The sequence below is a fragment of the Hyla sarda genome, chromosome 1, assembly GCF_029499605.1.
Source record: "Hyla sarda isolate aHylSar1 chromosome 1, aHylSar1.hap1, whole genome shotgun sequence".
Taxonomy (NCBI): domain Eukaryota; kingdom Metazoa; phylum Chordata; class Amphibia; order Anura; family Hylidae; genus Hyla; species Hyla sarda.
In genome coordinates this window covers 565,639,731-565,652,377 of record NC_079189.1, presented here as the reverse complement: position 1 = coordinate 565,652,377, position 12,647 = coordinate 565,639,731, and the positions used below count along the sequence as shown (strand labels likewise).

Genomic DNA, 12,647 nt, shown 5'->3' with positions numbered 1-12,647 from the left:
TTACAGAGAACTTATAAAAGTAAGACATGAATTGTTGGAAGTGATGAATATGAGACATCGCTACTATAGACAGTTGACTGGAAAGACCTTCTATGAATGGAGCAACAAATCTGGGCGCCTTCTTGCAATTGCCCTTAAGGCCAAACGCTCCTCCACGTATATACAAGCCATTCGCACAGATACAGACTCCACATCTTTCCTCACTCCAGACATTCTAGCCGCGTTTCACAGCTATTACTCTAACTTATACAATCTGCCCAAACCCACAGCTCTGGCGGCGTCCTCACCTACCTCAGCCTCTCTTAAACATTACATTGATTCCACTGCACTCTCCCCAGAGACTATCCAGTCTCTTGAAGCCCCATTCTCCACTGAGGAACTGGAGGCAGCAATCTCTGCGTTGCCTTCTGGGAAGAGCCCTGGCCCAGATGGCTATACAGCCAAATTTTATAAATTACTGAAGAAAGAGTTGTCGGCTCCTCTCTTAATGGCTATAAATACGGTAGCCCCGGGCTCCCCTTTACCCCCTTCCTTGATGTGAGCTTATGTGACGGTATTACCCAAGGAGGGCAAAGACACTCTCCTATGCCCTAGCTACAGGCCAATCTCTTTGATAAACCTAGATGCTAAACTGTTCGCCAAACTAATTGCAAATAGACTGTCCACCCCGTTTAAATTGGCTTCATCCGTGGACGGGAGGCACGTGATAATACACTTAGAGCCTTTTCATCCATACACTATGCACATCGCCATAACATCCCATTATTGCTGCTCTCATTAGATGCCGAAAAGGCGTTTGATCGGGTGGACTGGGAATTCCTGACTGCAACTTTAACCCAAATTGGAATAGATAGTGTGATGTTAGAACGTATACTAGCACTATATGCAAACCCGACAGCCCAGCTCCGAATAAATGGCCAACTCTCTGCACCATTTCGTATCTGTAATAGCACAAGACAGGGATGCCCCCTTTCCCCTCTGCTCTACGTCCTTTGTATGGAGCATCTACTTATCGATATTCGACATAATCCTGACATTCGAGGACTACAAACCCCGCTGTGCCATTACAAATGCTCGGCGTTCGCCGATGACTTACTACTATTCATCTCTACACCTCCTGCGTCACTCCCCTCACTTATGTCTACCCTACGTAGATTCTCCTCCTATAGTAATTACAAGCTCAACCCTACCAAATGCGAAGCTTTAAATATCAATATCCCTCCCCGGGTTCTTGCCGCGTTGAAAACGGACTACCCCTTTAAATGGCAATCACGTTCTATTACTTATCTTGGGGTCCAGGTCCCTTCAAAACTAGAGAACATGTATAACCTGAATTGTTACAGATATTACGCTCAGACTTCTCGTGGCTTGGCAGGATCAACGTGTTCAAAATGAACGTACTCCCACGTTTGTTGTATCTTTTTTCTGGTATACCCATATTCCCGCCACGCTCTTTTTTTCGAGAGGTCTCGAAACTCCAAACTGACTTTGTCTGGGCATGGCGACACCCCCGTTTAGCCAGGCACATCCTGATTATACGTAAAAAGGATGGGGGCCTAGCCTTGCCGGACTTCTCATCCTACTACCTGGCAACTGTTCTCTCAAGAGTTCTTGACAGCATACACCATAGGCTCTCGAACAACTCTCACCGGTCTTAGACATTAGGACACTTATGTGGTTGCCAAGACAGAACTTGTCCACAACGCTCTCTGCAGACGTACCTCCGATAACAGTTTCGGTGTTCAGAGCTTACAAGACCTACTTACTGCATTTCACAATCTCATCCCCATCAGGCCCCCTCACACCCCTCTTTAATAACCCGGCCTTCCTTCCGGCGGTAAATTCACCCTCCTTCTTGTCCTTCCATAGGGATGAGACACCCAGGTTCCGAGATCTCTTAGATCCCTCAGATTTAAAGCCCCTCCCAGACCTGATCAGAGATAAAAACCATGTCATTTCTACACAACTTTCAATACGCACAACTTAGGCATTTCTACAAGACTTATAACGTCCAACTTAACCTGCACAGAGGCCTCATGCCCTTTGAGCAGATATGTGTCTCCCCTACTATGTGTCAGCACTCTATATGCCCTTCTTTTGGATGCCTCCAAGACGGACACAATGTCCTTCTGCTCCGCCTGGGAGCGTGAACTTCAATGTTCTATTTCGGACGAGGAGTGGAGAGGAGCTTTTTCATGGTGCCACGGGGCGTCCACGTCGTGCAAAAAACACGAAACCAACTATAAAATTTTGACATGATGGTATCGAGTACCATCTCTGCTTGCTCAAATGTACCCTAACGTGTCCGATGTGTGTTGGCGGTGTGGGCTGCCTGGTGGTACCATGTCCCACGTCTGGTTATACTGCCAGTCCCTCCGTCCTTTTTGGACGCAGACACTGGACATAATGTCCAGACTGACCTCTACCACACTTTCCCTCTCCCCTAAATTGGTTCTGTTATCCATGTTGCCTAATTCTGTTTCGAGATCCTCGACCAGACTACTACACTACCTCCTGTTAGCGGCTAGGACTGTAGTCCCTAGATTATGGAAGTCATCGACACCCCCTTCGGTATCATCCTGGCTCAGGGAGGTTTCACACATCCATAGAATGGAGGAATTAGTAGTGGACTCCAAAAAACTATCTGATAAATTTCGGTCTGTTTGGTGGCCCTTCACCTGATTGATTATCTCTGCTGAATCCCCCCTATCCAGACTATTCTAACTCACATGGCCATTCTCTGGGTGCCCGGTGAATCCAGATCTCACCTCTGTACAAGGTAAATATGACCCAGCGTTTACTGACCTGTTTCCATTCCTCCGTTTTCCCCTACTCTCTCTTTTATTCTCTCTTCTTTCCTCCTGCTTCTTCAACTACCGTTCACTGTACCATACTCACACAGGTATAGATTTATGTAGACCGTTATTTCTCCCGTAGGAGAGACAAGTTTAGAAATGTTGTTACATATGTTGTTTCCTCTGCCGAATGCCATGAGAGCCCAATGACTTGAGATATCTACTTATACCTTCCCCAAAAGTGGGCCTCACGATCTAAATATTTGTAGATTAGACACTGTTTACTAGCGACAGTTAGGGATTCTTAGTGATAAGGTCAGTCTACACTCAACACCGCGATTATATATGTGTTACTCAAACTATCGCTATGGTTTCGTACGTTCTGAATGCTATTGTGTATGGTACCGCATTGATACCTTTTGCTATGTTCTGTTATTCTTTACTTGAAAACTTCAATAAAAACATACTATGTAAAAAAAAAAAAAAAAGAAGTAATTTACAAATCTGTATAACTTTATGGCACCAGTTGATTTAAAATAAATAGTTTTCCAATGGAGTACCCCTTTAACTTGTTTTAAGATGGCTAAAGGAAATATTTCTTTAAATACAAGACTAAAAACATTTATTTTGTCATTCTGCATTTTTATTCGATTATCTGATTAATCGTACCAATAATCGTTTAGCAAATCGACTTTTTGAAATCGTTGTTAGTTTCAGCCCTGGAGAAAATGTTTACTGCACCTTAATACAGTAAGCACAAAAAAGGGTGGGTCTGAATGATGACTTTTTTGAAGATAATGATCTGTGTTCTTTCATGGTCTAAGGGGCAACAGAACTGTGTAGAAGCAAACTAGTGACTAACATATAAAACAGGGGTTTTATTAATACAAAAAAAAAAAATGGGTTCAATGCTGTATGCTGGTAATTGATACCAAATTTCTTGAAGAAAAAATTATTGTGCAATGACCTTCCCCACCCTTGTAAAAAGGATAGGTGGTATAAATCACCCATGTGTTAAGGAGATATAAAACCATCAGGAAATGTATAAGGTCAACACTATACCATAGAAGCCCCCTTGTACTTGTTTGCTAGCCCACATACTGATCTTTGCAGCAGGCAACATTATCAATATTATGGTGATGATGATGTTCTGTAACCTCCTCATTTCCCAAAATAAATTTGGTAATCTTGTACAAAAAGTTCAGTCTTTTCCTCTAAATGATGGCGTACTGATTACTTGAAAACCCACATTCAATCTCATAAAAAAAAAGCTGTGAATTTCTGAATGTAATTAACTGGTGATGAGGCGTCTCCTCCGCTTAATAATTACAACAAAACAAATCATTAAAGTGGCAGCAATAAATAAGAGGCTGCCGCCCACGATCCGCTTACAGGAGAGTATTTGTTTACTGTAGTGTTAATATTCTGCTCAGGATCCAAGCGGCGAGTTGTCTTTATTGCAGCGTCAATGAATGTCATCGGAGCGACACATGGTTCTACGTGATAAAATTTACTGCACTCTGTCAGTAAATGATATATGTCTAGAATCTACGCGTAAAGTAAAGTTTTGGATCTGCAATAATCTTTTATTGGTCACATGAAGATGATGGGGGAGGAGCTGCTGTCAGATCAGAGAAGCACTATAAAAGCTGTTGATTCCAGACGGTCCATGGATTAGACCAGCGGGATTAAGACGGATCCTCAGCAATAAGGTAATTGACAAGGAAAGAGTCTGCTGAACAGGGAATGTGTCAAATTATCATATTCTTTAAGTTCTACAAGGGTAAGTTTAGGCTATGGACACACGTAGTGTATACAATGCAGGCATTATCTAGTGGTGGTTTTACTGCAGATTTTTATGCAATTAGTCATGTCTGCACAAAAATGTCTAAAGATCTTATAAACAATAAAAATCTATTAAAAACAACACCACTGACTTGGAAGAAAACAGCATCTCTGATTGGTGTTCCTACATGTGCATTGTGGCTTTAATGTGTGTGTTGTATGTGCATGGACACAATTGTTGGTACCATTTCATTAAAGACAGGAAAACCCACAATGCTCTTGAAATAACTTGAAACTGACAAAAGAAATGAATAAAAAATTTACTGAAAATTTACCTACATTAATTCTGTTGAACCACATTTCAAAGGCATTTTAAAAAACAAAATAAGGAAACTAGACAAGTGATGCAAACTTAAAAGGAGTAGTCTGGTGAAATATAACTTATCTAATATCCAAGCGATGGGGATAAGCTACAGATTGCGGGGGGCCCGATTGCTGGGACCCGCCCATCTCCTGCACAGACCATACTACGCAGGAAGCTGCGGCCGATATACCCCCTCCATGTGGGTAAGCACTCCGTGCAGGGTTCGGCACGCCCCCTTTCAGGGGTGTCTCAGCGCTCGGACCCACCGCAATCTATAATTTATCCCCTATCCTTTGGACCCGGTGCCAGATTGTTAAATATTTAACAATTTTTTTATCTACAATATCACTCTTAAAGATGTAACTATAAAAGGCTTAATTGATATACAATATATACCGCTACATGTAAGAGTCACAGTGATGTATAATTATATATATATATATATATAGAAGGTGCAAAAATGATGTAGCTTTATTCCATAGTGAGTACAAAGGTGATGTTTCAGATGCCCATGCAGCCTTTATTAAAGCTGAAACATCGCCTTTGTGCTCACTATGGAATAAAGCTACATCATTTTTGCACCTTTACTGGGAGTGCTGCAGTGATTCTTCAACTTCTATGCAAGTAGATGCCCGTGACCTGGACATAACACCGCTGGCACCCCATTATTACTTTGGAAGTGCTGCTCGTCTCCCTTTCTAATATATAAAGTAGTTAGGAGTATGGCCCAACTTAATGTCCATCCTCCACCTATGTTGTTTTAACCCCTGCATATTTTGTGAGATAGAACATGTGTTTTTTCCTCGTGAGCTCAGAAATGCTTATGACTTGATAAAGGGAGGAATCCCGAAAGCTTGTCTCTACAAAATCTTGTTAGTCCAATAAAATAAGGTATTACAAGATACTGCAACTACCAATGACTTTGCTTTTTCTAATATATATATATATATATATATATATATATATATATATATATATATATATATACACATACACATACACACACACACACACGCACATACATAGCACAAAAGTATTTCAGTACACATTGAGGGTGGGGTGGATATTGGCTACAGAGTAAACCATATATGCACACAGAAGTATCCAATCAGGAAAGGATACAACCACAATATATACTATGCCATCCACAAGGGAGGAAGATTGCACTTGTAATGATCCATATATGTACATATATGAACACACCCTTAATTATAATATAAATACACTCTCAATTATAATATATACACCCTCAATTATTATAGACACACTAATGACTATAGTATAGACTCCGACATGAGGACATTAGGGGCTGCTGAATTCTTGAAAGGAGGAAGCATGGTCACCCTCTCAGAAGACTGACTGACCATTTTGGAAGAAGTAACAAGGCCCTGCACAAGAATAGATCCTAACAGGATGAATAAAGAAGGGGGATGCCCAAGATAGAGAGACAACTACAGATACTCAAAGCCTATATGACTCTACTACCCAAATGAATCTTTCTACACAAATTACTTACACTAAGGACAGTCAACTTTTACTATGGATTATTTATGTAATTTCTGTCAATTTCCAAGAAGAACACTATAAACATTCATTATTTTTTAAAGAAACTATTCTAAAGTCAAGTTCCTTCATCATGAGCCTGAATATATTCAGGTTTTCATCACAGATGTAGCATAGCAGTCCCAAAACATAACCAAGCCTCCTCCATTCTTCACAGTAGGTACAGTCTTCTTTTCTTTGTAGGCTTTATTTTTGTGTCTACGAACATACAGCTGATGTGACCAAAAAGCTAAATTTTCATCTGTCCAAAGGACATTCTCCCAGAAGCTTCGTGGTTTGTCAATATGCATTTTGGAAAATTCTAGTCTCACTTTTTTAAAATTTCTCTTTCAACAGTGGTGTCCTCATCGGTCGTCTTCCATTAGGTCTACTTTGGCTCAAACAGTGACGGATGGTGTGAACTAACACTGATGGACCTTGACCTTGGAAGTTCACCTGTAATATCTTTGGGCTCTTTGGTCACCATTCATATTATCCATCTCTTTTTCTCTTGCAGCCACGTCCAGGGAGGTTGGCTACAGTCCTGTTGACCTTAAACTTCTACATAATATGTGCAACTGTAGTCACAGGAACATCAAGCTGCTTGGAGATGGTCTTATAGCCTTTACCTTAAACATGCTTGTCTATTATTTTCTTTCTAATCTCCTGAGACAACTCCCTCTTTAGCTTTCTGTGGTCCATGTTCAATGTGGTACACACCATAATAACAAACAGGACAGTGCCTACTTTTCACCCTATAAATAGACGACTGGCTGATTACAAGTTTTAAGACACCTGTGACGCTACATGCAGGACACACCTTTAATTTATCATGTCCCTATTGACAAATAATTCCTATCGTTTCTAGGGGACCATCATTTTTGTCCAGACCAGTTTAATTTCTTTTTCATTTTTTTTTTTTTGCTAAATGATTCTGTAGAACCACAATTCAGTCTGATTTTTATAAATTTCAGTAAACTTATTAATTATTACTTTTGTCAGTTTCAGTTTATTAAACTGAGTTTTCTATTGTTGCAATCCCCAAAAAACCTCAAAAGGCTCACAAATGCAAAAAAGGCTCACAAGTGCATAACTTTATAGCCTCACTGATTGCTATGCACAAGTCTAAATACAAAGAAAAAATTGCTTTAAATGGTCACTGTCATTTGAAAAAACATGTCATGTCAAAAGTTTTGATCATAAGGAGTCTGATGGCCACAGATCAGGAAAACTAGCCGGGAGAAGTTGGTGTTCAGTGCGTTCCAACTCGTTTACTAGTCACGCGATCAAGACAAACTTGCAATGTAAGTCTATCAGCATGTCTCTAACATGTGACATGGAGCCAGGAGAGGAGCACGCTGTAGCGCAGACTTTGCCCCACTCGTTCTCCTGATCGGAGGAGATCTAAACACTCAGGAACCCACTGATACTAGGACATGTCAAGTTTTGCCAAGTACCTGCAGCCGACACAGGAAAGAAAATATGTTACTATCATCAAATAGGATGCCCTCATCACACACCTTTTTAAAAGTTTCTTGATACGCCCCCCCCCCCCCGCCCTCCGTTCCTGAGATATGAGGGTTTATAGCTTGACTGACAAATTTGAGGAATCAGCCAGATGGGAGTGAACTTAATTTTAATAATGGGAGTTACTATTAGGGATTGGGCAGGATTATATAGTCAGGAGGTGTGAAAGTCTTATATTGAGGGCATATACACACCCCAACTGTATAATCCGCCCATTACCTATCTCCGGAACGTAGGCGCATATTAAGAAACTGTAAAACGAAAAGCCGGCAAGACAATAGTCTCCAAAGTGGTACAGCCATGCGCACCCACACTTGCAGAGTTTGTTTCCAGAATGAATACTATTGTTAGGTTGGGGTAAGGGATCTTGGGAAATCTGATAGGGTCTGGGGTCACTGGTTAGACTCTCCTGGAATCCCTATTGTCACAATTTCTAAATTTGGAGAAACCCTGTGCACCTACTCTGGAGTGAATGCCTGACCCTTGACTGCATAGGTTTATCACTACATATTTCTAAGTGTGAACTGCATCCTATGGCGTCATATGTATTATTGTTGTAACCATCTTACTATGTATCTTGTATTCTGACTTTGGGGGAAATTTATCAAAACTTGTCCAAAGGAAAAGTTGCCGAGTTGCCCATAGGAACCAATCAGATCGCTTCTTTAATTTTTCACAGGAAGCAATCTGATATATGGTAATATCTTCTTCCCCACCATCCCTGGGTGGGAGACGTTCCTGCCCGCAGGGATTGTGAGGATATATAATTTAATAGTCTCCACCGACGCCCCATAAGTTGTTCCCTGGGCAGGGAACTATACTCACCTAGCCCCACTGCTCTGGCTATAATTCCACCCCCTCAGCATGACTGAAAGCCTGTGTCACCGTTCTGCTCCCCAAGCAGATAGAGGCTGTGCCGAGCCTGTCAATCACACAGAGAGCATGCTTACAGCCGGAGAAGACTGGACTAGGTAAGTATAGCTCTCCACCCAGGGGACTACTTATGGGGCCATTGGGAGAGAGTTTTAAACTATATATCATCAGCATTCCTGTGGGCAGGAACGTCTTCTGGCGATGTTGTGGAAGCGAACATTACCATTTATAACGTGTTGCCACATGTTGTGTATGGTAAAAACTGTTCACAGGTTCCCTTTAAAACAGAGGATGTGGCTGACAGATGACAATACTAGAGCCATGTGCAGCGCTGCTTCTGGAAGAAAGTAGACATGTTTTTCTCATTCTGTACACCAACTTAGTGTTCCATCGGAGAATAGAGAACAAAGGATTATATGATAAAGTGTATGACAGCTGGTAAGAATAGGTATAGAATAAATGCAGGTGATAAATAATGTTTAGTTGTGGCCTTTTATTAGTTCTGTAAGTTTGCCCTAACTCTTAACATTTACAAACACAGCTTTGCTTCATATGAAGAGTCTTTTCTTATGCAGGCACACTGCTCATTAACATCTATGCAGAACATATTGTCCAGTACTGGTTAGATAAAGCAAACCTGGACTTGGTTTGTAAATATAAGCAGCAGCATGTTGGGGTGTGTAGGTACCGTGTTTCCCCAAAAATAAACCCTACCCCGAAAGTAAGCCCTAGCAGGATTAGGCTGCCAGTAATGCCCGCAGACACCAAGAACCTCCCCCCACCCCCCTCCCTCCCTCGGCTGGTCCCATGGCAAGTTACCATAATTGAGCCGGGGCAAGGACGCTGTCGTTTTAAAACGTCCGTGCGTATGCACGGCGGACGTCACGGACGTGTCCCTGCCCCCGGCTGCTAAGAAACAGAAGGAGATCCCACCGCCGCAGAGAGCTGCAGCTTCCGTACAGTACAAGTTGCGGACACTACCATATGAAGGTAGGGAAGTGCTGGTCTCCGCTGGGGATGAAATGTGTACCGTAGTTTATTATGGCAGAGGGGTGGGGGTCACTGTAGGAGTGTGGAGGATGGGAGGCTGTAGGAGTGTGGAGGATGGGGAGCTGTAGGAGTGTGGAGGATGGGGGGCTGCAGGAGTGTGGAGGATGGGGGGCTGCAGGAGGATGGGGGGCTGCAGCAGTGTGGAAGATGGGGGGGTGCGGCATCCTCCACACTGCTACAGCCCCCCATCCTCCACACTGCTACAGCCCCCTATGTTGTTTATTTAAATACATAAGCCCTACCCTGAAAATAAGCCCTAGTGTGTTTTTTGTGACTAAAATTAATATAAGACCCAGTCTTATTTTCGGAGAAACACCGTACTATGACAGCTGGACCTTTAAAGCAGACATGAATAATGCAATGCAGGTATACAGAAGGCTGAGGCTATGAGGATGTGTGGGAAGCAGCCAATCTGCCTCAGTCAATGTTTAGTGTTGGTGTGAAAAAGCAAAAAAAGAAAAAGAAAAAATATACAACTGCTAATGAGGCAATAACTTACCTGAGCAAACTTGTGTATTTGTTCTACCACAGCTGCAAAGAGCGCGTTGACGCTGTCATCGATGAGCGTCTGCATGTAATGCACGGCTTCCTCGTCAGACAGATCCAATCTAAATTTATCCTGCACCTGGAGGAAGACGAAAGCGTGAAAATAAATTGACACGTGAAGAAGAGCTGCAAGAGAACAGCATCGGGAACGTCAGCACCTTGTGTAGATTGTGTTAAAAAAGGAGCACAATGCTGTCAGCTATTACCAGACCCTGGAGATGTGCAAATGTACAGTCACACATTACGGTATATTACATATAATAAATACACTGTAAAGGTAAAAAACACTGCTACATATTCATATCCCATTGAGGGGGTTGTATAATAGGGGTTATAGTAATGTACATAGGGGATGCTAATTACATTAGTCATATTCTTCAACATAACAAAATTATTATAGTAGTTCTAGACAAGTAGAAGTAGAGCCGTACTGCACCACTGACGCACGGTATAGCCAGGGGTGTATTCACACGGTCGGGGTTGTGATAGTACGGGATGAGGTGGTGCAATGAAGCAAGAATAAAACAATGTCCAAAATATGCAAAGAAGATAATGCGCTTCTGCACTCACCTCGCTGGAGAATCTGTATTCCACATAAAGTCATCGTCGGCTGGCGGGTGGTGGGGAGGGGAGAATAGGTCGCTGCATCGGGAGCTGAGCGGGTGATGGCTACAAGCTTGTTTTGCGGACAATCAGCTTCCTTGGGCCTCAACTTATGAGGAATACCGATTCTCCTGTGAGGTGAGTGCAGAAGCGCATTCTCTTCTTTGCATATTATAGTAGTTATATTCTTATAAAATGAAGTAGTATTATAGTAGTTGTTATATTCTTGTACATAGGAGCAGTATTATAGTAGTTATATTCTTGTACATAGAAGGCAGTATTATAGTAGTTATATTCTTGTACACAGGAGGCAGTATTATAGTAGTTATATTCTTGTATATAGGAGCAGTATTATAGTAGTTATATTCTTGTACACAGGAGGCAGTATTATAGTAGTTATATTCTTGTATATAGGAGCAGTATTATAGTAGTTATATTCTTGTACATAGAAGGCAGTATTATAGTAGTTATATTCTTGTATAAAGGAACAGTATTATAGTAGTTATATTCTTGTACATAGGAGCAGTATTATAGTAGTTATATTCTTGTACACAGGCGACAGTATTATAGTAGTTATATTCTTGTACATAGGAGGCAGTATTATAGTAGTTATATTCTTGTACATAGGAGCAGTATTATAGTAGCTATATTCTTGTATACAGGAGCAGTATTATAGTAGCTATATTCTTGTATACAGGAGCAGTATTATAGTAGTTATATTCTTGCATACAGGAGCAGTATTATAGTAGTTATATTCTTGTACACAGGCGACAGTATTATAGTAGTTATATTCTTGTATATAAAAGGGGCAGTATTATAGTAGTTATATTCTTGCACATAGGAGCAGTATTATAGTAGTTATATTCTTGTACACAGGCGACAGTATTATAGTAGTTATATTCTTGTACACAGGCGACAGTATTATAGTAGTTATATTCTTGTACACAGGAGCAGTATTATAGTAGTTATATTCTTGTACATAGGAGCAGTATTATAGTAGTTATATTCTTGTACATAGGAGCAGTATTATAGTAGTTATATTCTTGTACATAGGAGCAGTATTATAGTAGTTATATTCTTGTACATAGGAGCAGTATTATAGTAGTTATATTCTTGTACATAGGAGCAGTATTATAGTAGTTATATTCGTGTATACAGGAGCAGTATTATAGTAGTTATGTAATGAAGAGAGGAGCACCAGGCACTGTCTACTCGGCTGTAAGTCAGATTTTCCTGTCCGGACTATCCGGGGTGTGTAACCTGCTGCACTGGATGCTATGGGGAGTGTCTACGTCTGTTAAAGAGCAAAGTCTTTCATACAATATCAAGTAGAAATGAAGATAGACTGACGACTCACCCAGGTAGCAAAATATTCTTCTTTATTCAGAGCTTGCAGCTTAAAATAACAGCAGGTCGGAGGCCGGAAGAAGCTTCAGTCCGAAGCGATACGGTCGTTGCACTCCACAGCCCTGCGTTCCTGCTGACAGACCCCCCTGAACCTGCTGTTATTTTAAGCTGCAAGCTCTGAATAAAGAAGAATATTTTGCTACCTGGGTGAGTCG

General features: G+C 41.4%; 1 protein-coding gene and 1 long non-coding RNA gene across 2 annotated transcripts in view; one reads left to right on the top strand and one right to left on the bottom strand.

The window, feature by feature from the left end:
- Nucleotides 1–7,410, top strand: part of LOC130293834 (uncharacterized) — a 204,493-nt gene extending 197,083 nt beyond the window's left edge. The window contains exon 3 of the long non-coding RNA XR_008848312.1: nt 6,844–7,410. This is a non-coding gene — a long non-coding RNA (uncharacterized LOC130293834). The remainder of the gene's footprint in view (nt 1–6,843) is intronic.
- A 515-nt stretch (nt 7,411–7,925) lies between these two features.
- PIK3C3 (phosphatidylinositol 3-kinase catalytic subunit type 3) overlaps nt 7,926–12,647 on the bottom strand; it is a 189,372-nt gene continuing 184,650 nt past the window's right edge. The window contains exons 25-26 of the mRNA XM_056523238.1: nt 10,436–10,561; nt 7,926–7,943 (exon numbers count right to left, since the gene is read on the bottom strand). Of these exons, the coding sequence (XP_056379213.1) occupies nt 7,926–7,943; nt 10,436–10,561 (144 nt within the window). The remainder of the gene's footprint in view (nt 7,944–10,435; nt 10,562–12,647) is intronic.